The sequence below is a fragment of the Castor canadensis genome, chromosome 19 (genome assembly GCF_047511655.1).
Source record: "Castor canadensis chromosome 19, mCasCan1.hap1v2, whole genome shotgun sequence".
NCBI classification, from domain to species: domain Eukaryota; kingdom Metazoa; phylum Chordata; class Mammalia; order Rodentia; family Castoridae; genus Castor; species Castor canadensis.
In genome coordinates, this window is record NC_133404.1 from 35132542 (window position 1) to 35158136 (window position 25595).

The 25595-nt window shown below is 35.8% G+C and overlaps 1 protein-coding gene across 8 annotated transcripts in view; it reads right to left on the reverse strand.

Annotated features, from left to right (window-relative positions):
- Mctp2 (multiple C2 and transmembrane domain containing 2) overlaps positions 1–25595 on the reverse strand; it is a 238429-nt gene that overhangs the window by 135730 nt on the left and 77104 nt on the right. For 5 of the 8 annotated variants that reach the window (XR_012444033.1, XM_074061885.1, XM_074061887.1 and 2 more), the window contains 4 exons: positions 7517–7659; positions 6697–6773; positions 5978–6089; positions 2262–2297 (listed from right to left, as the gene is read on the reverse strand). Coding sequence is in view for 6 of the 8 variants with exons in the window: in XM_074061885.1 (XP_073917986.1) it covers positions 2262–2297; positions 5978–6089; positions 6697–6773; positions 7517–7659 (368 nt within the window). In the remaining 2 variants the exon portion in view is untranslated. Of the gene's footprint in view, positions 1–2261; positions 5927–5977; positions 6090–6696; positions 6774–7516; positions 7660–25595 lie in introns of those variants that run through there. The other 3 variants (XM_074061890.1, XM_074061891.1, XM_074061893.1) reach the window with 3 other exon arrangements.

The following is a 25595-nucleotide window of genomic DNA, read 5'->3' on the forward strand; positions in this document are numbered from 1 at the left end:
TAAAAAAAAGAGAGTCCACAAGATTATACCATGCAGGAACACTTGGGATAACACAAAATTGTAAAGTTATGAGGAAAGAAGCAATTATGTAAATAAGGTTATAAGAAACTGAGGTGACAAGTTATTATTTTACAGATAGTAAATAATGTTAGAACTAGGAATTTTTTTATAAGGATAGCTAACCAATCTCTGTGTCAGATATTACCTAATGTCAAATGTAATATGGAAATCCTAAAAAAGAACACTCTACCTTAAAAATACCAAAAGGCAGGTTGCCAGGGTATTTTAGCCACTTTTGCATAATTCCGATCACAGTGTCTATTGAGTTTCCATGGGACTCATTATCATAAGCCAAATTAGAAGTTATCTCACTTTTGCCTTTAAAAACTACATGCTTTCAGAAGCAGAAAATTCAACATAAGTCCTCACTGATCTGTAGCTTGCATGTCTCAAATAAGATCACGGATACCTTTCAGGGAACTTTACTCATCTCCAAGCTTACTATCTACTTGGTTTGGGAATTTATTATATTCCTGAGCCCAGTATTCTGAAGTCAAAATTCCAGAAACTACCATGACTGAGGTAAAAACAAAACAAAAAAGATATCAGCTCAGTTTCAAGACCAACTCTGCACTCTGCAGTATATATATACTGCTCTCTGGATCCTCTGTTCCCTTCATATTTTTGATATCCTTATCTAAGCCGTCAACATTTTTTTCTATCCCTCTTCATTCCTTTGGCCATTCTTCCATAACCTCTCCTATCCTCCCTAGACTCCAATATTCCCCAAGCTCACAATTTTTCTTTCTAGTCTTTATGTTCTTCCACAAACTGCCAGTGCTCTTCCACAGACCAAAGCCCCCTAACTAAAGATGGTTATTGATGTACAGTACCAGTGTTTTAGTGCAGCAGCAGAATCAATAAAGGAGAAAATACTGCTTTGTCAGGTTTTACCAAAGCATCCTGGGAAAGTTTACTGCTTTGGGTGGTTACAGAAACTCTTAATACAGGAGAGCGAGAGCTGGGCTCCCTTCTGTGGTGAGAAATGAAGTTCTTCTACCCTCTAGTGACTGTAAAGGAATAAGGCAAAAGTTGGAGGAATTTTTGAGACAGTCACATAGCTATTTATTGTCTCCTAGTTGTATTTCTAAAAGGAACCAGAATCTTAGGAATCAAGTGAACTGCTAAAATAACAAAACAGCAAAGCACTGTCCTTTTAAAACATTTAAGTGAAAAGCATATCCATTTAATGACTATGGATCCCTTGGATTCCCAAAAGCAAAATAGATTATAATTCCCCTATCATTGCCTCTAGTTCTTTCTCTTCCTCCGTTTGGTACTCCCTCTCCCCACCCCCATACACATACCACACAATCTTTGATCTGGAAATGTTCCACTTTCAAACTCTTTATTTTACAAAATAGACAACTTATGAACAGAGAGGCTAGAAAGCATAGCAGGCACAGGTGTGCCACACGTATATGTATGTGCATACGTGCACACAAAGCAATTGCATAGACTCTGCCACACAAATGCCATCCCCACCACCCTTCAGAAACTGAATTGGAAATCTTGCATCATTTAATAGGAATTATTTCTGTTAATTATTTCTCTTTAAGAAGTAGTAGAGCTACTAAATTAAGTAGAAATACTTCCAGGTTTTGTGTATGTTTATGATTAATTTTCACATTTAGTCACCTAGGTTATAATTTGCTAGATAAATAATGATAAATTTTAAGAATATACTCCTACCTTACCTATGTTTTTATAAATTAGACAATACTCTATAATTGCTTAAAAATACTAACAATGTAAAATAATCATTACCTTATGAAGAAATCTTTAAAGAAATTCTTACTCAAAGAATAATAGCATTTTTTCAGAACATATAAAGAGATGTATTTAAATATAACCACATATTACTTTATAACCACATATTATTTTCATTCAACTTTACATTTTCCCTATAATATCTAAAGGAAAATAACTTCCTAAAGGACCAACTCTAACCATGTTGTGTTTTCAGTAATTCATGCTGAATGAAGTATAAAATTCTAATGTGGCTGGAAACATCTAGCCAAGCCCTTACTTAATGAAATTTAAGAGAAAGGTTGTTCCTTGCTTATTCAATACAGTATTAAGAGACAAATAAAGCTGTTACGAGTAAAAGTTGGGTGAAATTAATTATATACACATTTGTATTTGCTACAAACATGAAGTTTTAGCCAAATGATTTAAAGAAAAAAAACAAATATATTCACCTTGCTGGCACTCAACCGTTTCCGATTTGACCAACGCTAAGGATTGTACCCGTTGCATAGTGTGAAGATGGCAAAATGAAGCAAGAGAGAAATAAAATCATTAATAAAGTAATTACTTTATATAGTGCATCATATACTCTTAAGATTGACACCTAAATTCTGAAGCTGGAAAAGCACATTTAAGCAAGAAAAGTAGAAACAAGGAAGCAAATCACATTTGTGTGGCTGTGTTACATCATTTTCCCCACGTATTTAGTATAAAAAACAATAGCAGATAAATTCTACTCGATTCCTAAGAGTACATTTATTTTTAAATTACCTTGAAATAGTATAATCTTATCTCTTGAAAAAGAAGAAGTCAGGTTTTTTCTTTTTGAAAGAGGTGGTGTTGTAAAAATGTTTATGAAGTTTGTGGTCAATGTCAGTTTATAGTTAGGTTTCCATAGCTTGAGATAACAAAACATAATTCCATTTACTTTTGTAAGGTAAGTCTCAATATTCAAAAACACAAGAAACAATCTGCAATCATTATTGCCCAATTAAGAAAAGTACTGTCTGAGGGAAGAAAACAATTTTGAACAGCGAGAAACTTTACCTTGTCCTCTTCTGGCCTCTCATTTGACTTGCTGAACCTGCTGAATTTCATCAACAATTAAAACTTTCCCTGAGTAAAATTCTTTCCTTACTCTGGTAACTGTCAACTACAGCAAAGTTCTACTCTGATGGTTAATCAGCTAACTGATTGTTAAATCTTGGATAAATTTGGGGTATTTCAATTTAATTATGAACCTAATCGATCAGACCACATTTACTATTATGCTTAAAGAAAAAAAATGCATAGAGATAAGTGACCTGTCCACTTGCCAATAGGTCTTCCCAATAAATGAGAATCCAGAAAATACTCCTTAGGGGAAAATCTACTTACATTCCATTGACCAGAAACTAGAAACATTGATACAGGAAGAACTTAAAAATATTCCTCATCAATAACACTTCCCCAAGAGAAATTACAAGTTCAACATTCAACAATGACACAAGAGTTACAGGTACTACAACCAGAGTATTAAAATCAGTTTTCCAGTGTTTTCTCAACACCGTATCATATACATTCACCCAATCCAACCACCAAAATTAATTACCATCTCATAGGAGCTTAGAGCTATTTAGATCCCTTCAATATATAACAATTTATTTGATTTTTATAGCAATCATAAAAGATAAACAAGATAGATAAGAATATTAATAGAAAATGACTATTATCCTTCACTTACTGCAATGCTACAACTCCTATAGTGAATGTTTCCATCCTAGGCCAAGTACTATACTTGCTAATATCAATCTTCATGGCCCTATAAAATGGATACTCTTCTTATCCTCATTTCCCATGTGAAGAAACTATACTCAAAGAGATTAAATAATTCCATGAAGTTGACTGAGCATTGGTGGAACTGGTTCCAAAAACAGTCTGATGGCAGAGCCCATAATTTTAATTATAATTCTTTTTTTTTTTCAAGAAAAAGAAAGTGCATATTTGTTAGCCTTCCAGCTAGGGTTTTACCTTCTGGCTGCACCATGCTCCCATAGTTAATTTCCCAGACATGAGGAGAAAACCAGAGACATGTTAAGAGTTTTTTGCCAGCTTGGATCTGAAACAACCAAAATTACCTCAACAATGATAGGAAGAAAAATAGGTACAAAACTGAGAATCCAAACTGATATTTGTCCATCAAAGTTTAAATTTAAATGGAAATTTAAAAACAAATTACCATATCCAAAAATCTATTGTCCTTCAATCTCAAGTGCTAGTCATTCCCTCTTAAAAATCTAATAGAAAAAAAGCCTTTAAATACTAACTTAAACTCAGTGAAAAGAACAAATGTTTTTGCATATCTATTAGACACAAAGGGCCCTGTTAGTAGAAAAACCACATATGGCTTAGAATAAATTATTCCTCCATTAATTACTCTTTATATTTTTATCAAGGGCATAAAAAGATAATTACCAATCACAATGAATGAGAACAGGCAGAGTTTTCTATATTATGATATTTCTATAAGAATATATAAAATGTATTATACACTAAATCTTTCCCAAAGAATAAGAAAGCTCATGAGTGAGCAGATAGTTTGACAAACTCTTCAACCCAGAAGATGATGTAGGGGAGAGTCAAATGTAAGATGGGCCAAACTAAGTAAGACGAGAACTATGGAATCTCTTGGGCATTTTACAAAATATTCTTTGAGTTATTTACAAAAACCAATTCAAGCTGTGTCTTGCCATTACTTGCTCTGCAACATGAAATCACTTGAAACTAAAATGCCATTACTTCAAAACCCCAAGTTCTTGTAATATTTGAATGTATTTTAAATGCCAATATTACTGGTAAACATAATCCAATATACTATAGAAAAATTGGCAATGGTAATCATTTGAATATGCAGCTATTTATATGGGGAAATCATCCAATGTTACAAAAGTTACTTAAATATATAAGAAATATTTACAATAGATTGGTTGGCAAGTGCTCAACCATGTAGCAAATGACACTTAGATACATCACGTACTATGTTGACAGGGTATCAAGTAACTGGTCACCTGCTGTATGAATTGACATTGAATGCAGAAGCAATACTGTCAGCTACAAAAAAGCTTGCCTTGACTATGTGGAAAATGAAAAAAACTGTTTACTTACAACATCAATTTAAGAATTTTAACATCAAAATAACTGCTTCATTGAGGCCCCCAATATGAACAGTACCACTCTTTTTGAGAGCAATCAGTAGTTTGTTATTGTGAAGTCAATTCTCATACAAAATGAATTCAAATTAAAAAGAGCAAACATTCAGTTGACACTAAAAAGTTACAATCCAGTTATCCAACTTTCAGTGACCTTCTCTGCAATTACTAGTAAAGCAGTCATGATTTCCATCATGAAATAAATTACAACTCAAAGTCCAGGCAATGTAAAAAATAAGATTGTCCTTGTCCATGCCTCAATTCAAGAAGCATTATTACAGGCCTAATTTATAAGCAGATACAGTTTTTTCACTGGATTCCACACATGTTAAATTATAACGTATCTCGTTCTTTCTCAAGCAGATACTTTACTAGGTTTTAAAACACCTTAAGTTATCACCAAGTGCATTTTATTCTCATTTTAATTTGTAGAATTATAATGTATAATTCCTGACTGTAAAATGAGATTATATCAATGTATTTGTTCATAAGAACAGAGCCTTGATCATATCTTGACAAAATTTAACACTTTGATATTATAGACATCTCCAGTAGGCAGTGTATAAATGAGAAATTTCCATGTATAGAGAGAACATTAAAATTTGTATCTTCTCAAAAGCATCCCTATGGAAAGCTTGGTAGGTAAAAGTAAAGAAAGAAGACAGAATAAAAAAGCTGCAAATAACTTGCAATACAATAATTAAATCCTGGGAATTGCTTCTTATAACAATACACCTAAGTCATCTGGGACATGGCATAAAAGTTTTAGTAACAGCAGTACTAGCCATATCACTAGGTGAAATAGAGATAATTCCTTATCAGATTTTCTTGACAGTGTTTCAAAAGAGAAACTGTATACAACCCCAGATAGGTACCCTAAGTCTATGAAAATATCTGCCTTACCCTAAAAATAATTATAAAAATGTCAGTTATCAGCTAGCCCAGTAATCAGAGGATAGAGACAAAAGAGTCACACTTACATGTCTCTTGAAATCACCCTGCTTGACAACTAAATTCAAATTTAACACAATCACTCCCATGTCATCTTCTAAACTGTTTGGATCTTCTAGTTTTAAAACATGTTCGGTGGTTCTGCAAAGCAAAAAAACAAATAATCTTAACATTTATTGGCAATGTTGTCTGGTCTTACAGTGCATCAGAGGCTTATGGTCAATGTCTCCTACCTCTGGATAAGGATTAGACACAATGCTAAAACAAATGACCAAGTGTAGTGCAAAGAAATCAACCATTTTCAGGATAGACAAAAATTGTTCAGCATTGTCTAATTCAACAGTTGGTTAACTGCCTACCACTCAAATAAAATTTAAATATTTGTTTTAAGTTAGATTAATGGATCTGAATTTTTAACAATGACAGTACAAAATCCAGTGTGCAGTTTAGAGTGCATGACAAAAGCTTTAATGTCTGACTAATGTATTTGGCAACTAAAAAGCAAAAAAAAAAAAAAAAACCTCTTAGAAAATATAATAAATTTTAAAGTTCTAAGAAATATTGCAAGCACCTTTGGTAAATGTCAAAATATACCTCCAGTACAATAATATGATAATAAAAAAATAAAGTTCCAATATTCATTTGCATATCTGTATATAGATTTGTTATTTGATGTCAACAAGCACAATTGAAAATCATCTTGAGTTCTCTCTAAAATTCATTAATAACCATTAAAAGGTAAAAATACCTGTTAAGCTCAAGATCGCTGAGAGTGACAAATGAAGAGCCCATGAAATCAGATGTGGTTAAATCTCGATCATACACCTACAAAAAGCACAGGGGCCAGTAACAAATGTGAATGTGACAAACCAACCAAGTATATAAAAATATTCAAAAGTGAAATAGGCCAGGAATTTTGAAATCTGTCTCTCAGATCTTGTAGTAATCTGCATAGTGCAGTAAAACAGAAATTTAGCCAAGCCTAAAGAGAGAATAAACTTACCCTACCTTGCCAAAACAATAGTCAAAAATTCTCTTAATGCAGTATTCATATGCAGTAAAATGTCATGCACAACAGACCACTCTCTGTAGTTTAAATTAAATGGTCTCTCATTAAAATTTTCTATGGTGAGTAGATCTAGCTATTAAATAGAAATTTGCTAAATTTTCTACAGCAATCCCGTTCTGCAGTTGACTCACGCAGTTTTAACCCAGATGTTGGAGCAATTGATGCTTATACCTGATAGCTTGAAGCTCTATTAAGTATAAAGTTATTCTTCATGAGAAAGATTTTTGTACTTATCACTACTGTACAGTAATAATTCTTCCACATTCAGTAAGTCTAAATACAGTCAGTGGAGAGATTATTTCACTCAGCATAACTTATTGATTTGAGAGAAACATACAGTTTTCATTAATTGTAAAGAATCCCTTCTATATTATTGGTATTTTTTAAATAGTCCTTGAGAATAATAGAAGAATTGTGGTAAGCTCACCTTAAAGAGTTCATGAGAAACTGTGGAGAAAAAGATTGTTCTAACAAAGATTTGAACGTCATCTGTGATTACCTTCACACGTAGCTTTTGATCAAGGCTTTGTATTGGCAATACAACGATCTCATCCCAAACTGGATTCAAATTCTTATATATGACTTTACTTTTGTACAGTGTCTTCCCATTCAGCTTAAATTTCACATAAGGATCACTTGTGCCTTTAAAAGAAAAAAGAACAAGACAAAAATTTAAAAATACACATAGACATCTCAAATCTCCATTAAGTAAAGATTCCTCTCATAGACCCCAGGCTCAAAACACTCCACTGAGAACACCCAGAATAAACATCTCCCTGCCAAAGTCCCAGTGGTGGAGAAGAGAAAAATGAAGCAATATGGGGTAAATAACAAATTCCTTTTTGGCTTTAGTGGTATGGGGGCTTTGATCTTTTTTTTTTTTTTTGGTTGGTTTCATTGTCACCTTTCCACTACTCACAAAAATTCAAGAAATCAAGTCAGTGTTAGAAGTCCTGGGGAGAAGCCCATCCCTCCAAGAAACAGCAGCAAGACCATGAAAAACGAAAAGCAGGCATTTTCAAACATTTTACAGATGGCTAGTTCAACAGAACACTATACTTTAAAATACAATCACAATACATAAATCAACCTCTGGAGCCCTGGCTCAAAAGATGGGGCAGTAGGACTCAGACTGGAACTGGAGAGGGGGGGAACATAGAGATTAAATCAAGAGAGTAGTCATTCTTTGCTGCCTCCCTGCACCTGCACCACAGCAGTACACATTTTTTCTCCAGGGCCAGCTGAACTCCACATCAGCCAGGCCCTCAGCTGGCCTCAGAGCTGACACCACTGACCTGCCTGGCTCCTCCTGGGGTGCTTTGAAATGGACGCCAAAGGGAATGAATAATATCCCTCCAGCCACTATCCCCGAAGCAGAAAAGGGCTGATGGCAGATCCTCCTCCACGTTTTTTCAGATCAATTGAGGGGAAAAAAGGCTGCAAATATAATGCTTGGATTATGTATTGTTCCTGGGTGTTACACACATGTGTGCGTCACCTTACAGGCCTGCAATGCACTTGCCCATCACTACCTGGTGAATGTGAGCAAAAAAGGCATGGATGAATGAATCGTCAATGAGGGAACAATGAAGCTTGCTGACAATGTTACCAAGAAAAAAAATTTCTAATTGTGGGAGGAGTGACAGCACAGTTATTTTGAAATATAGCACTATGAATAGGTATATGAGAGCCCACAGTCTATTTTGCTCACTGATCTACAAGTGTCTTGGGCAGTGTCCAAGATAGGCCCCCCAAAATATTTTTTTGACATGAATTTATTTTACAGTCAAGTCATCACCTAAGAATATTATGTCAAAACTCATAAAGCTACTTTGCCTCAACATTTCCCAAAGAGTTAACACCCATCTTCCATTACTTGAATAGCTTACTTTTTCAGATTCTTTCTTATGTTACTATTTAACTCTAAAAATCAGTACTAAAAAATACTGGAAATAAATGCAATATATTTTCCAACTATTTGAGTTGAAAGAAGCATCAAAATATAATACTCATTGTTTGAAAGTCTAAACAGATTCAGAAACATTGTGCCACAGTTTTGATAAGTGAGCCTTCCAGCAGTGCAAGGACACTACCTTAAAACCACTGCATTAAATAAGTTACCAAGAAACACATGCACAAATTCAATGCCCACATTTTTAAGTTTAGAGGATAGTGGTAGAGGGCCAGTACTCATTATTTGAGGCTTAGATGGACACACACGCACACACACACCATGTTGAGCAGTGGTTGTGTAAAAATAAATTCATTCACAGCCACTCAGTGGAATTCTCAGTAGTGAGTGAGCAATCTACCCACCACCTCCCGTTAACAGCACAAGAGAACACCTGGCTAGTCAGACTTTAACAATCATTCTGATATATATATAAAAAAAAAAGTAGGGGAAAACTATAATAAAAAGAGGCCTTTAATTAAATGAAACTGCCACTCTGGGATCAGGCCTTCATGCTTGTCAGCGTACTCTCAAAATAAACATCTCAAAACTCAGCCTCTGTGGTGTCACTTTCTCACTGGCAAGGCATACTGGGTAATCCCCAGGCATTTTGACAGCTACATAATGTTCAAACTGTTTCACGGGTGAATGGCGGCAGTTGCATGAAAGAAAATATTAATGTCTGGAATTAATAGAAAAAAGGACCAGGGTTTACAAAGCCAAACAAGGAGGGAGGGTGTCAAGTTAGTGCAGCGTTAATTGTTAGGGAAAATTTGAGAAAGGGAGGGAGCTCTTGGTGGTTTTCTCTCTGAGCCTAAGTGCCTCACTGTCAGGGAAGTGACATCTCAACTAGGCAGTTTCTGAAAAGGGGTCGGCTGCTCAAGAATGCAACCCCCAGATTATACAAATGATGAGATGACACCTGAATGGATGGACTTTAACCTTGTTCCTGAGGGCTTTTTTGCACAATGAGACTGTTGTGGTAGCTCATACTCAGGATAGAGAAGCAAAAAGCCCAGAGATGGAGTGTCTGTCCTGGGGCAGCCCCCAAGTCTGCCATTGTGGACCTGGTGGAGTCACAGAACCTCAAACTCATAATCTCAAGGTGTTAAGAATTCATAATCTGAGTGCTTTGGCCTATTCTAGGTACAGGGGTATCCAAGGCTTCCATATTGGCAAGTTCAATCAACCATGATGGAAAATACTTTTTAAATGTGCCTATACTAAATAAGCAGCCTTTTTTCCATTTCATTATTCTCTAAACAATATACTATATTAGCTATTTACATAGTATTTTCTTTGTGTTGGGTATTATAAGCAATTTACAGATGCTTTAAAGTATATACAGGATGTATATAGGCTAAAGATAATTTATAAAACGTTGTATATACAAAGGAGTCGATACATGATATTTTGTACAAGGGACTTAAACATCTGTGAGTTTGGATATCCACAGAGGTTCTGGAACCCATCCCTTGCAAATATCCAGGGATGATTGTTTATGTTGAGAGAAAGTAGCAGTCACTGGTCCTGTAAAATTGCTGTACCATTTATTACAAGCACATATTACTGTTCCTGTTCTTGCTTATGTCTTGACATTATGGCTGTCATGTCTTCCATGACACCACACCTATCAGGCATGAGAACATGCCATCAACACTCTGGTCACTTTCAAGCCTTGTTCAGTGCTAGGCACACTAGGGGTTACTGAGATGAGTCACTCACAGACCTGGTCTTCTGCATCTGACAGCAGCAGGCAAACGTAACATAGTACAAAGTGTCAGATGGAAGGGACCACACAGACCAAACTAGGTCACATGTTATAATGATTGATAGTGAGAGAGGTTAATTCTACCTCAGGTATCAGTGAGGTCTGAAATCAAGGAGATAGGAGTTGAAATAAGACTGGGTCCAAATGTGCAGAGAAGAACTGAGGTGACTCAAGTAGGAGATGACATTAGTACTGAAAAGGAGGAGGGGAGAAGACCCAAAATGACTAGAGTGGTGTGGTACCAAGTTAGCATTCCAAGTGATCTAGAAATTAAAGGGGAAAAATTTAACAAGAAACCAATTATAACAGGCTGTTTTGAGACAGAGGCCTAATGTCCTAAAGAAACAAAAGAGGAAATTGAGTTACGATTCTGTAAGAAATGCAGGTGCTTTATTTCATGTTTGGCTTCTGATAAATTTTAGCAAAAATAATATAGGCACACAATTCTGAAAGTCTATAGCTTTTTACTCTTTTATAAACAATTTATTAGTGTTCATTAATAGTAAAAGGGGTTTCATTTTGATAATTCCATAATTGCGTACAGTATACTCTGAACAAGTTTGTCCCCTTTATTACTTTCCTTTAACCTCCTTCCTCTTTCCCTTCCCTGCTTTTTCAAACAGTATTTGGTGGGTTTCATTAGGCTGCTTTCATAGGTGTGTACAGGGTGTGTGTACTTCAATTCACTTTACACCTTTCCCAGTGCCCTCTTCCCCATCCTGCCAATCTCCCTACCAGACAGTCCCCCTTTTAAACTCATTTGCACTCATGAACCAGTATTATTACCATTTTATGTCTAGAACCATTCCTAGATACCCTGATCCCATTTGTCTGATGTACTCACCATAAACAGATTCTTGAGTGTTTTAAAGAAACTAAACATAACAACAACACAAGGGTTATTTTTAAGTGACTCCATGCTTTCACAAGTTATGTAACGTGGTATTCTTTTCACACAAGCAGTACAGATCCAACTGTGTTATTTCCCAACTAAATAAATTTTCATTGTATTCTATCAATGTACTTAACTAGCTACTAAATAATGGACATATTTACATCACTTCCATTTTTTTACCAGCACAAACAATTTTCTTATCAGTTCAACTTAAGAGTTCATAAGTGATGACAATCAGAAGAAATTCTGAACCCTTGAACTGCTAAGAAAATGAAAGCCCTTTTTGGTTCAGACAGATATTGTTAAATTGTTTTCCAAAGTTTAACAAATTTACATTCCCACAAAAAGCAAACTTTTTGGCTTTCTTACATGTTCACCAACCCTGGATACTATAAATCTTTATTATAAACTTATGTCAGGTAAAAAAATGGTATCTCTATTTTTAAACAATTTCAACATTCTTCATATTTTAGTGACTTCTATTTGTATTTCTGCCAGTGAAATTTATGTTCTTATCATTTGACTATATTTCAATTGACTCATAGTTTTTTCTTTGGCTTATAGATTGGAATGAGTCCTTCATTACGGAAATTAGCCATTGACTATAAATCTTGTCATTATTTATTTAGACTTATGCTATTACTGACAATACATTGTTTTAAATTTTTATTTATCCAAGTTTATCAAAGATTTACTTTTGGCATTGTAATTTAATGTCCTTAGGAACAATTTTCTCACTACAAGATTTTAAATTAATTTAGCCACGTTTCTTTCCACTGATTTGTACTTTTTCTTTTTCTTTTTTTACACTTAACTCTTTGGTCCATCTGGAACTATTTTAGTATGAAAAGGGAAGGAAATCCATGATCATTCATGAGTAGGAGAGTAAAATGATCAGAGGAAGATTTAGAAATATAAATCTGACAGCAGCTTATCATTTAGAATGAAAAAGAAAGGCAATAGAGCAAGGAAATCTGGTAGCGGAGATAATAAAACAGCAGAGACTTAAGGATTGAGCAGAAAGCTGGGCCCAGACCATAAGAAGTAACTACCCAGAGTTTCAAAAACAAAAAATGTAAGCCATAGAACATCTTCTTAAGAGACAACAGGACTGACAAGAGTGTATTACCAAAACCTGGGGGAAAGCTGCTTATTGTGTTCTCACTTGGAACTTTCACCTTGTACAATGACACATTAAACTCTGGTAAGAAATTCAGTGAACAAAAGGAGCATGACAATAACAATAAAATGTAGCTTAAACTTTTTTACTCTCTATTTCAAAAAAATAATTCAATTATAGAACACATATTACTTGGAGCATCTATGAGCATGACACTAAACTTATCCAAATCAAAGCACCTGAAACGTAAGATGGGTGCCTAGAGGCACCTACTGCACACGGTAGATTGCAAATATATATGTTATGAATGCATAAACTCTGAAGTCAGATGGACACGCAGATAAAAATACCCAGCCTTCCTTTTAGTAACTCTACAACCTTTAACAATTCACTCAATTTCCTTACACCGTACTGTCTTTTACCTGTAAGATGAAAAACTACCAATCTCAAACGAGTGTCTTGGGATCAAATGAACTAATATACTTCAATAGTGCAGGCTCTGGCCATTCATATAAAATGTCTCTTAGAAAGTGCTGCTATTTTTAGAGTCACTACTCAAGTTAAAAAAGGGCAGGTGTTTAGCCATTTGTGCAGTCCCAATATTCATTTACTTTATTTTAATGTCTAAGATAATTCACACAGCTAATTTGTCTCAGTAATGTTTCTTTATTGCCATCTCTAAAGGCATGAAATTTATATCACTTTCCTTTGCAAAAAATAGGTAGAAAAATTTTATCTACCTATTTTATCCATGTGATTTGGGAAGTTTTTTCTTAGCTGCCCTGGAAGGAAATAGCTAAAATTTTCTACATCCTCTTGAATACTGGCTACTTTTCTACCTAAAGTCCAAAGGTTATTCACTGAGGATTTCAGAGCACTTTGGAGGCCTAATCTGATGAAAATAGATGCCTTGTTAGTGACGTAGACAGCATTTCAGGCTCACAATCTGATGAAAATAACAGCTTGATGTGAGCTCAGGACAAAGCAAGAGTGTCACCAGGAGAGAGAACTAATGATACTGAACATTTTATTCACTGCTTGACATTTTATTTATCTTCTTTAGGGACTTTTTCCACATTTAAAGTGCTATGAAAAAGTGGCTGGAATCAAAAAGAGAAGTCATAAACAGAAATAAACAATATCATATTGAATGGCTCAAGAAACATTGTAATATGCAAAGAAAATAAACTAATACAGCTCCAATTACAAAAGCTGCTCTTGCTTTTTTCTGAGAAAATAACTACAAGCTATGATAGAAAAATAAGGAAATCAAATCAAGATGTGAAAGGAAAAAACAATAGAAAGAAAGAAAATTGAAAATGCCTACCACCTAGAGAAGCTAAATAGCCTGATATGTACTTAGGCTTTATATATTTAAAAATGCACACTTTCACAAAAAAGCAATTGACCTTGATATAGTATTATTTACTGGCTTTCACAGTTAATAGCACATTGGTATCCTTCCATGCCCATAAATACATTCCTATGACTCAGTTTAGTGGTTATTTACATGTATATCTGCACATATAAATGTATGCATGCATAGGTATATATTTCTTACTACATAATATATATATATTTAAATATTCCTCATTTGAACTAAAAATCTGCCATTGAACATAAAAAGCCTTATTGATAAGAAAAATGTATTTATTTTCTACTAGCTCACCTGCCAAACTAAAAATTCTAATTACACAATTTCTCCACCATACAGGGCTTCTTAAGCTAAAACACTCAGACCTAGCTGTATTTCTTAGAATAGTTGATTGTTCACAAAAATAATATGTTTTGAGAATTTTGTAACTTACAAGTTTACAAATTTTAATCTCTGATAAGTTTCTTACTATATCTTAAGATTTCAGGTTTGGGTGGATAATTATTTTCCAGGTCTTTAAGGACACTGAGCTACATATGTGAACTCATGCTGCATGAAGAGTATTTGCAAATATACAAAGTATGAGTTGAACTCTTTTCTTACCTCTAAGGTCAGAGTAATAAGTGACTGTTCATTCTATTTGTACACATACATTCAGATCTGCTGAATATGTGCAAATTTGGAATCTTTTTCCCTTGCCAGAAAAAGATCTAAATCTGAGCTTCTTTAATATGTGATCCACAAGTTCTAACATTCTTTGAGGCTGGCTAAATAAAAGAGCCAGACCTGATTTCCAGAATTAAAATAAGAGCTAGTTGTGACTTTTTTGCACAGGTGCCCCTGCCCTCCAGCAACTCAGCTGAGCTCTGCAGATGGAGATGCATTCTTAATTGCCCTCTTCAGAAATAACAGTGGACATTTTGAAAATGTAGATAGCATTTTTCCTCTACCATATGAGAAAGAAGGAACTGTTCCTATGTAGAGTAAGATCTATATTGCTTAAGTTAGTGGCAGGTTTTAAGTATTGTGGAATTCTACTAACATCAAATGAAGGGAACATGTATATTCTCAAGTATACATTGGCTCAACCTTCTTCTGGCAGCCACATGCGTCCGGAAGCTGACTCTCTGTTACCAACCTCAGAAGTGCTATGTCTTCCTCAATCCTCTACTGGTCTTACTTTGTTTTGCTACAAAGCACAAAAATTATTGAACTGTAGTAGAACTTTTCTCCTGGGGCTTTTAGATTCTGCTCCTGCACCATGGCCTCCCCCAAACTTCCTGCAGTTGCATCCCACACCACCACAGACTACCCCACTTTCCACTACACTCAGTCCTCTGCTCACTAGATTTCCCTTAATAGCTTCTCTTTTTGTATCGCTAGTCTTCCTCTATCTGGCTCTGCAGCGTAGGTTATGCATGATCAGCCCATTCTATTATTTTTTGCATAAAATTTAAAATATTGGTTAAAATGTTTCTGTTTTGCCTTCATAACCTATCAATGGTGACCCAGAGATTTTCATAAACTGTTTTTAAAAGTCCACATCTAATATATTTATAAATATCACTTGTAAAACTTGTAGATGAAAAAGCAGCATGTTAATACAGAGATGGATTAGATAATTTCAGTAAACTCTCTATTTGGTGAATATATGATTGACCTAATTGGCTTTGGTGACATGGTCATTAAAGGAATATACTTGCAACCTTGCTCTTGGTCAGATGACCAGAAGCACATAGGGATGTGAACTTCTTCGAAAACTTATGCATGGTAGCCCTTGTAATGCCAAGAAAGGAAGGAGCCATGTGAAGAAAGAAGCATGACAACATGGAACAAATGGAGAGGGAAAATAGTGGTCAGAATGTAGCAAAAAGGTAAGGGGAAAACAAGTCAGGAATAAACCATAGAGCTGTTTGGAATCTCTAGAGGAGGGAAACTTACAAGATCTAGTTGCATGTTAGCAATCTGTGAAATCCCTGTGCCAAAGCACACACAATTACTAACACCTTAACACTTTCATTTATATTAAAAAATACTAAAGACATCCCCTGCTCAAGCTACTATTTAACTGTAAATCTAAGTCTAATGAAATGGACACCAGCCTGTATGCAAAAGATAGAAAAGGACAGAAGTTTAGTAATAACATTAACGGGGTGAGATCATCTTTAATCCTACAAAAAACTGTGAGAGATATTCACAATTGATATTGCTGCTTTAAGGATACAGAATATTATTTGGCCTTATAAAAGATCTTGCAATTTTCAATAACACAGATGAACCTGAGGATATTATACTAAGTGAAATAAGTCATGCACATTATCTTATATGTGGAATCCCAAAAGAAAGTTGAATGCATGTAAACAGAGAGTAGAACTGTGATTTCCACAGCTGAAGAATGGAGAAAGAGGGAGGGTAGTAAAAAAGGTACAAAATTGTAGTTACATGGGGTGGATAAGTCTACAGAGCTATTATATAGCATAAGGATTCTAATTAATAGTATCATCTTATATACTGGAAATTTGCTAAGAGTACACTTTAGGTATGCTTAACACAAAAATATGGGATAACTACATGAGATGATGGATGTGTAAATTGCTTAATAATTGGTAATTATTTCACTATGTCTATTTATATATGTACGTATTATGTATGTGTATATTAAAGCGTAATTTTGCACATTGTGTTAGACTTTCATCACTGTAGCAAAATACTTGAGAAAAACAACTTAAAGAAGGAGTTATCTATTTTGGTTTGTGGTTTCAGAGGTTTCAGTCCATTTTGGTGGGGAGGGTATAGCCAAGCAGAGAACAGCCCATCATAAGGACCAGGAAGGAGAAAAATGAAGAAGAGGAGGACGAGGGGAGAAAAAGTGAAGGGGAGTGAAGAGCAGAAGAGAGGAGAAGGGAGGAGAGGAGAGGAGAGAAGAGAAGAGGAGGATGGAGAGGGAAAGAGAGAAAGAGGATGTCTGTATGCCTGTGATTGCTGGCTTTCTTCTTCTCCATCTGGCCTCTCAGCCTGTGGGTTTGTGCCTCCTACATTCAGGTAGGGATTCCCCTCTTAGTTAATCCTCTCTGGAAAGGCCCTCATGGACTTACCCAGAGGTATCCCTTACTAGTAATGGTGCTTCTCCATTCAATAAGGTTGACAATCAAGATTAACCACACAAACACACACACACATTCTAAAACTATAGCAATTTTAAAACATAATCCCTAATTCTGTAATACTTCTTTCATTAAAAAAATGGAGTGCCTATCCCATTTTTGTAAACTGGGTGACTCCTTCAACCAATGCAGTGTAGGGTTTCTTCCAAGGTTCTCATTAAAGGTAAAACAGTTTTGCCTTACACACTGGACCTCCATGCCTGGTGCTTCTGTGAAAGTCTGATGACGCTGAGCCATCTGTGCTATGGAGAAACATGGAGTGGGCCCTGTGGAACAGCCCTGCTCTTCCACTTTTCAGATGCCAGGCAACATGGCTGAACCTGCAGCATTCTATGCTTTGTAAAATATGCTCCCAGCAGGCCACCCTAGAGTCTATAAACCTTCAGGTTTTTAGGTGATCCATCCTAACAGTCAAGTCTCCCAACCTACAAGTCTTCTCAAGCCTTTCCAGACAATATGCAGCAAGGGAAAATCATCTCCACTTACACCTTGTCCAAATTCACTCCCTCAATTCATTACCATAGGGTTGTTGCTGAGATGTGAGGAAATTTGCTACACAGAGGTAGTCTCTAGAACACCACCTTTCACCATTATGTGCCAAGCTCCCTGCTTCAAATCTATCAGGGCATGAATATATAAGATGTGGTGATAGAACTGCACAGGGCTGCAGGTGAAATCAAAAGGAAGTTATGGGCAAATCATTGGCATATGAAAGTATATAGATACACAGAGACACAGGCACTCACAAGCCCAATGCCCATATCAGCAGCACCACCAGAAGAACAAAATAAGCAAAAACAGGTATCTGAAACACAGCAGGAACCTGACACTTATTGTACTGACATAGAAATGAACAACTGTCACAACAACTATAGAGGAGTCCCAAGCAAGCAAATAAAAATAGGTTAAATTGAATTCAAGTCCGTGATCATTGGTTGGTTATCAGGCAACAAATGCAGCAAGTATAGAAAACATCCCAGTCTTGCCTTTTGGTACACTGTGGGACAGATTAAAGGCTGCTAGGACAAGCAAGGCTATTGATGAACTGTAATGAGGGGACACATTCAAAATTCAGCTATAGTCATTTGCTTTAGGATCTTGACAAGTTATCAAAACTCAGAGAGTGAAGGAAGACCACTGCCTGTGTACACACTACCTGTGGTACAGGACAGGTACCACAGGTGTTTGCATCTTTGAAACTTCGAGTTTGCTGTCTAATGGCAATCTTTCTGATATACCCTCCTAGATGTGTTTCCACTACTCCAATATAAGCATAACAATTATCTCATGCCATCTGGTGTTCAGAGAAGGTACTGCACTAAGAAGCAAAATAAAAGGCTAATTGTAAAATTTCAATACAGTAAAACTGAGAGGTATAACCAACCCCTAGACAAAAGTACATAGAAGAAAAAAATCAAAGACAAATCAAAAGCATAAACCTGAGTATGCATTGTATTTGAATATACAATTTAAAATGGAGCCAATAGTTACAGAAATAGGTATTTAGGTCCAGTTAATTAGGCTAATTTAGTTAAAGTAAAAGCAAGTTTCTACTCTGGGCAAAAAAGTGGAATAAATTTGAAACTGATGAAGGAGATAAATGAAAAATGTAAAACCAGACAGGAAGATTAATATAGGTTAATCTGTATGACTGTCAAGAGAGAAAAGGCCTCTAGGTATGAAAACAAAGGAAGAGTTCTCCAGAAAAGAATTGTAAGAGTAGGAGGGTTTCTGCAACAAAATTTTATAAACAAAATTAAGTGACAATTGGAAAAATATATGTGAATGCATCCAGGAAACAAGAGAAATCAAAAAATTAATGGGTGGGTATGATATGCACAAAAAAAAAGAAAGAAAGAAAACAAACCAGGCATATTTAAGAATCCAAATTGTAACAGAAATACAAATTTAATGAAACAAAAAATAATGCTTTCCCTCTATCAAATTAATAGGTATTCTACATTAAACATAGATGAGAAATAGAGAGTAGCCAATTTATTGCTACTGGTGAGTGAAAAAAATAGGTGTCTCTCAGGAATAAACTGTCAACTCTGTAATAGGGACAGATCAGACCACATAACAGAAATGACCTAATCCATCTCAATAAGCAATTTGCAAAGAAATCAAAACCAAAGTTATACACAGAGGTTGTACACAAGGATGTTTATTGCAGCAATATTCCCAATTAAAAAAATTAATGAACAAAATTTGGGACATTGATGAAATAAAGTATAATACAATTTGAAACAAAGTTTTTAATTTCTTGCCAAAATAAAATTTCTATACATGTATAGAAAAATATACTTGGGAGATAAGAAGAGGTCCAGTGATCTGGAAACAAGGTCCTGTTTTACTTTACAAAAGGAAAATGAATGTAAAGAATCAGATTGAGACCAGGCACAGAAGCTCTCTCTTGTAATCCCAGCTACTTGGTAGGTGGAGATCCAGGGAATCTTGATTTGATGCCAGCAAAAAGGAAGCAAGAGCCCATCATAGCAAATAAGACAAGTATGATAGCACAAATCTGTTGTTGCAGCTAGAAATTAGGAGGAAGCTAGCCTTTGGCAAAAATGAAAGACCCTGCTTAAAAATAGCCTAAAAGCAAAAACCCGCAGGGGGGCATGGCTCAAAGGGAAGAGCACCTGCCTAGCAAGTGCAAAGCCTTGAGTTCAAACCCCAGTACCACCAAGAAAAAAATATCAGAAGAGCATAAGTATATCCAATTCACAATTCTAACAATGACCTCGTTGTACATTTTCATCCACACCTGTTTTATCCATGTTGGTCATATTTGAAGAACATTTTCTCAAAGTTGAGCTGGAGAAAATAAGAATCACTCATCCACAAATGGGTCCTTGCTCAAACAGTGTGCATTTTTAAATAATCTCCTTTTCATTTCTGCTAGCTCAGAGAAAATAGGAAGTATCCTGACAAAACATCGTTAACCATCACCACCCTGGGCCCAGGTCAGAAATGGGGAAGCCAACTCTATTTCAAAAACCATAGAAAAGCAAAAAGATGTGCAAAAGTTTCAAAAAAAAAAAGAAACCATGAAGACACTGGGAAGAAGGGCCCACAATAAAAGATGGAAAAGTGAGGAAGTCATTCAGTTTCCTACAAGGAATATACAAAAGTAAAACCAAAACAAGAATAACTAAGACAAGCATAAGTGTAACAATACACATAGTGATAATGATAGCTACTGTTTGTTACATATTACACACACATACACAGTCCCCACAAATACACTCCAGACTAACCCTAACTACCTCCTAGTGGGTTTGAGGCTAGTCTTCAAGCTGAGATGGCCCATGTCTGACACTGATCACTCCCACTCCTATCCAATGCTCCCCGACACTTCACAGCATGGCACAAGGAACATGGAAGACACTGCTGGTGGGCCAGCCAAGCCCTGTGGATTTGCCCAGGGGGCTGGTAGATGAAAAACTTCATTGCATCCCACTGAGAACACAACTGTTCCTCCGAAGACTCAGTCCACAACTGAGTTCTAGAAACACCCACCTGTCTGTCAATACAGCTACCAGAAGGGGAACATTTTTGTCCAGGTCTAAAACAAGTATGTCTTTTCTTTATAAAGAAAAAAATTATTATCATAAAAAATGGCACAATCAGGACTGGAAGTATGGCTCAAGTGGTAGAGCACCTGCCTAGCAAGCACAATGTCCTGAGATCAAACCCCAGCACCAAAATAAAAGCTGTAATCATAAAAATTAGCCTACTAAATAGCAAAATAAAACTTAAATCAGAAGTACTTTATATTGGGACATCTTAGTAATAGTTTGTAGTTTACTAAATACCTATAACATGGCAGAAATGTCACACTATTGCAGTATCTTTAAATCATATCTCTAAAGCATTCCTTTCAAATATGAAAATGTCTTACCTATTGCCTTTTTTTTCTGTCATTTGCAAAAGAAGCTATAACTACTCTATAAAGAAGTATCAATATATCCCTGTGCTGAAAAGGGAAGTTTTCTGGATGAGTGGGCCATGAATTTTCATCACCTAAAACTCATACCACAAAGGAGAACATCAGCCTCAGTCCACAACTGGAGTGATTTTCAAGGCATTGGGGATGCTACACAGAACTTAAATTGAATTTTCTTTCATTTTTGCAATACTGAAATGTGGCCACAAGAGGGCAATAGCAACGTAGTATTTTTTTCTTTTTAAATCCATGGCCATGAACTACTGTAATTGGCTAACATCAAGAGAAAACACAGGGTTTTAATGCCTGGACAGTTGTTTTCCAGGAATTAATGACGTCAGATTTAAGAGGTTGTGTGCTGAACATTTTGCTCAGGACAAAGACCTATTCAGGTCACAAAGCCAAAGTCCAAGCCTAGAACCCAGGGCTGTTGGCATGAGCTCTATCAACTCAACCACATTGGGTTCAATAGGAAATTGAGTCTGGGTCCAATTTCCAATATGTGCCAACTAAATCATGAAGCAGTTGTACTTAAAATTGAGTGATCATATCATAGCCCTCCTTCTTTAGCAATCTCAAATTTTGAGACCAACAGCTACTAGACAATGACTTAGATCAAGAACTTAAAAGAAGCAAAAATCTTATTTTATCAAAAACAATGCATAACATATAATCTATCACAAAAAAATAAGAAGTAAATGGAGAATATAAAGGAGTAAGACAATCAAGTAAAGAGCAAAGAAGTAAAAGATGAGAGAGAGAAAGGAGAGGAGAGGTCAGATAGGAATAAACAGGCAGTGGTGACTAAGGAGATGCCATGGGTTCACTAGTCAGGATGGACTCAAGGCAAACAAAGGCTGGACAATTTACAACAATGAAGTTAGGATCATTCTGTAGCATACAAAGCACACAGCCAAAGAAATGGGGCCACTTAATTGAGAAGTGAGCTTCCTAATAATGGGTCCAATCTAGTTTGGGCTGAACGGCCACATGACAGAAACTCAAAGGAAAACCTGCAAGGAGCAATCTTCTCAATGTAGTCCCCCCTTCTAGAATTATCTATTGAAATTTCTTGGCCACCTATGACTGTATTCTTATAACCCTGCTTCTTCACGTGTGCACAGACATGTTTATGACAGGAGTTGTTCCTCACTTTCATTCCAACTTCACTTCTTCTTGGTGACCTGCAAGCTTTTCTGGGTTAATTTTTTACATACATGCATGTACACACAGACACACACACACACACACACACACACACACACACACACATACATACACTGTGCAAGGTACAGAGACGCTGATCATTAAAGAACTTGAGACACCCAGGTTGGCAAGTATACAACACTCCTCCTTTCCTGACAGCATTGCTAAACCAGTCTGAGTCAGAGTTATCAGGAAAAGTGAGGCATAGAAAACAGGAGCTGAGATTTCAAAGACAGATATTGTATTAGCAAATAGCTTGATTCAAAGCTCACAGGCACTGCCTTCTTTGCTTTCAGCTTCACACTCCCTCACTGAGCTGAAACATAAAGTGCAAAGCAGCTCAATTCCTCTAAACTTCCCCACTTGTCCAGATGAATATATGCTCTGGAGTCTGACCTAGAATATATGTGTGTGTATATATATATATATATATATTTTTTTTTTTTTAAAGACACTTGTTCTAGGGAAAACATTTGATAAAATGACTCCTCCGATCACCAAAGTGTTTGCAAGGGAAAAATATTTACCTTAAGGAAGGACACCTGTCTTGAAAGGAGCATCCAATGAGGAAACCCATCCTTTGTTTAAAGGTATGCTCAAGGAAAGCAGACATCTATGACACAATGACCCAAATTTAGTAAAACTGATCAGACTTGATATGTTGAGGCCCAACTGATAAGGTCAAAGTAGTATAGCAGCAAGAATGATTAAGGCATCCAGATGTCCAAAATTATGTGGAGTATTGATCCTAAGATGAGTTAAACCAAATTCTAAATCCACTTTTTCTTCATAAATACCCCTTCATGTTAGAACATATCTGTACCCTCTCTTTGTGTGCCCACACCCAGGTCTGGGTGTATACTGTCCTTTCTTTTGTTTTGTTTACTAATAAACTTTCCTCTCCTCTACCTTAACATGCCCTGAAATCCTTTCCTCTTTGATTATGTCATGAACACAGTACTTAATGGCCAGGTAGAGGCTCCTGAGTTTTGGAGACCTCCCTGGAGCCTCACTGGTTCCAGTAACATAGCCATTGTTCTAAATATCTGAGCTCCCTGCTGATTCTTTCCAAAGAACAATTGATAACCTTATAGTTTAAAGCACTTCATCAAATACATCTTAAAATTTTAATATCTGCACTTTTGGGTCAACTAAACAAACCAGCTTTGTGTTTGAGCCAGGGAAGTGAGTGTTTGAATCAGATAAATAGTGCATAGTACTTTATACCAGTGGAGTATATTTCCCAGCCTCTGTCGATGGCATCCCAACAGATAGGGGGCACTCTGGTGCCTGGGAGACTTCTTTCCCCTTGTTTCCTTTAGGTTCAAATCCTCCATCACAAACTCTGTAATTACTGCTTAACACACTTCCTTGAGGTTTGTCAGAACCATCTTGTCCTGAGAAAAGTACCTTGTCTTTCACTCTAGTGTCCAAAGATATATCAAAAACAGATTTTTGTCACCTAACACTTCCAAATTTTATGTATTATTTTAAGTCTTATTACCGTGATGCTTCCTAGATAGATATTTCCACTGAAACTATGAGTTTCAAATCTTGGTCACTGCCTAATTAAATATTATTCCTTCTTTATTGTAAATGATATTTTAATTTGCTACTCTTATAATAGCCAAGAAGAAGAATCCAGGAATTACATCAGAATATTCATCAAACTTTAACTCATGAATCAAATCCAGACCACCACACATTTTTGCAAATAAAATTTTATAGGGATATAGCTGTGCTCATTTGTTTATGTATTCTCTGTGGTTGTTTCCCCACTAGGATAACGGAGTTGAATAGTTGGCACTTCTGGGCCATGAAGCCTAAAATATTTCCCAGCTGGCTTTCTACAAAAAAGAGTTGGCCAACCCATGTTCTAGACAGAAAGTTATATAAACAGTGATGATTATATAACAATTCAAAGAAAATGTTAATCTCGTTCTTTAGCAGGGAATGATTCAATGATTCATCAAAAATATTTTTCTCCCCCAGGCCTCAAAAATAGAGCTTGTGCAATCTAAACTGAAAACCTTGTAGATGCTTCTCAATGCCACACATTTGAACAACACTAAGAGGAAGTCCCTATATAATTGAAAATCAGCATCTGAAGAAGTTGATCTGTTTTATTTTTAAATTTAAAAAACACATGATTGCATATATGGAAACAAAACTAAATGTAAACAAATCCCTATGCTAAAGAAGAAGGCGGCACAGGGATATTGACAAATTAACTAATTAAGGACCAAGTGCCAAGTTCAATGATAGGGGCATTGACACAGAATATGGAAATGACTCTGAACCGGGCATGAGAAACATGGGTGATTTTAAATATTGTACTAAAAACTATAATAATACATTAATTAATGTGTTTAAGGTGATTGATATGCCAATTGCTCTGGTTTGATCATTATACAATATATATAGGTATCAAAACATAACATTCTACCTGTAAATGTAATTATGTATCAAATAAAATAAAATCAGAAATATATGGAGATAATACTCATGGGCCCCATTGTTTCATTCAATTTCTGGTATATTCAATAACTTTATCATCCAGTAAGTTTACTGACCACCTATGAGGACGGTACTGTGACTGAATCACTATGATGTATCAAGGTGATGTAAGTTGATAACTCACATCAATAAAAGAGAAAGAAGCAGAAAAATAAAATAGAGAAGGAAGGAAGGAAGAAAGAAAAAAGGGAGAAAAGAAGGGAGGGAGGGAGGGAGAAAAGGAGAGAGGGAGGAAGTTGTCATCTTATGGAAGAGGTCCAAGACTACGCACATCCAAACAGTTAAATAACATGGTGAAAATTGCAAAAATTTAAATACACCCTCTTCTAAAACCTTCCTCCAATCTTTGAATATAGTGTCACAAAATGGAAGTGACAGTGATCTTTAGCTGACAAAAGAAGCCACTAGAATGCTGTGCAGGTCTAGAACAAGAATCAGGATGTTTGTAAGTGGAGATTTCATGTTGGTTTATGTTTACATCCTTTAGGTATATTGTAGGCATGAAATAGTATCTGCCCCTTGTCATTAAAATGAGTTGAAGAGGTATCTGTAAAAAATGTGCATTTATAACAATGACAGAGTGCAAGAAGGGGAAAAGAAACACATAAAAATTAGGCTTTTGATAGAAAA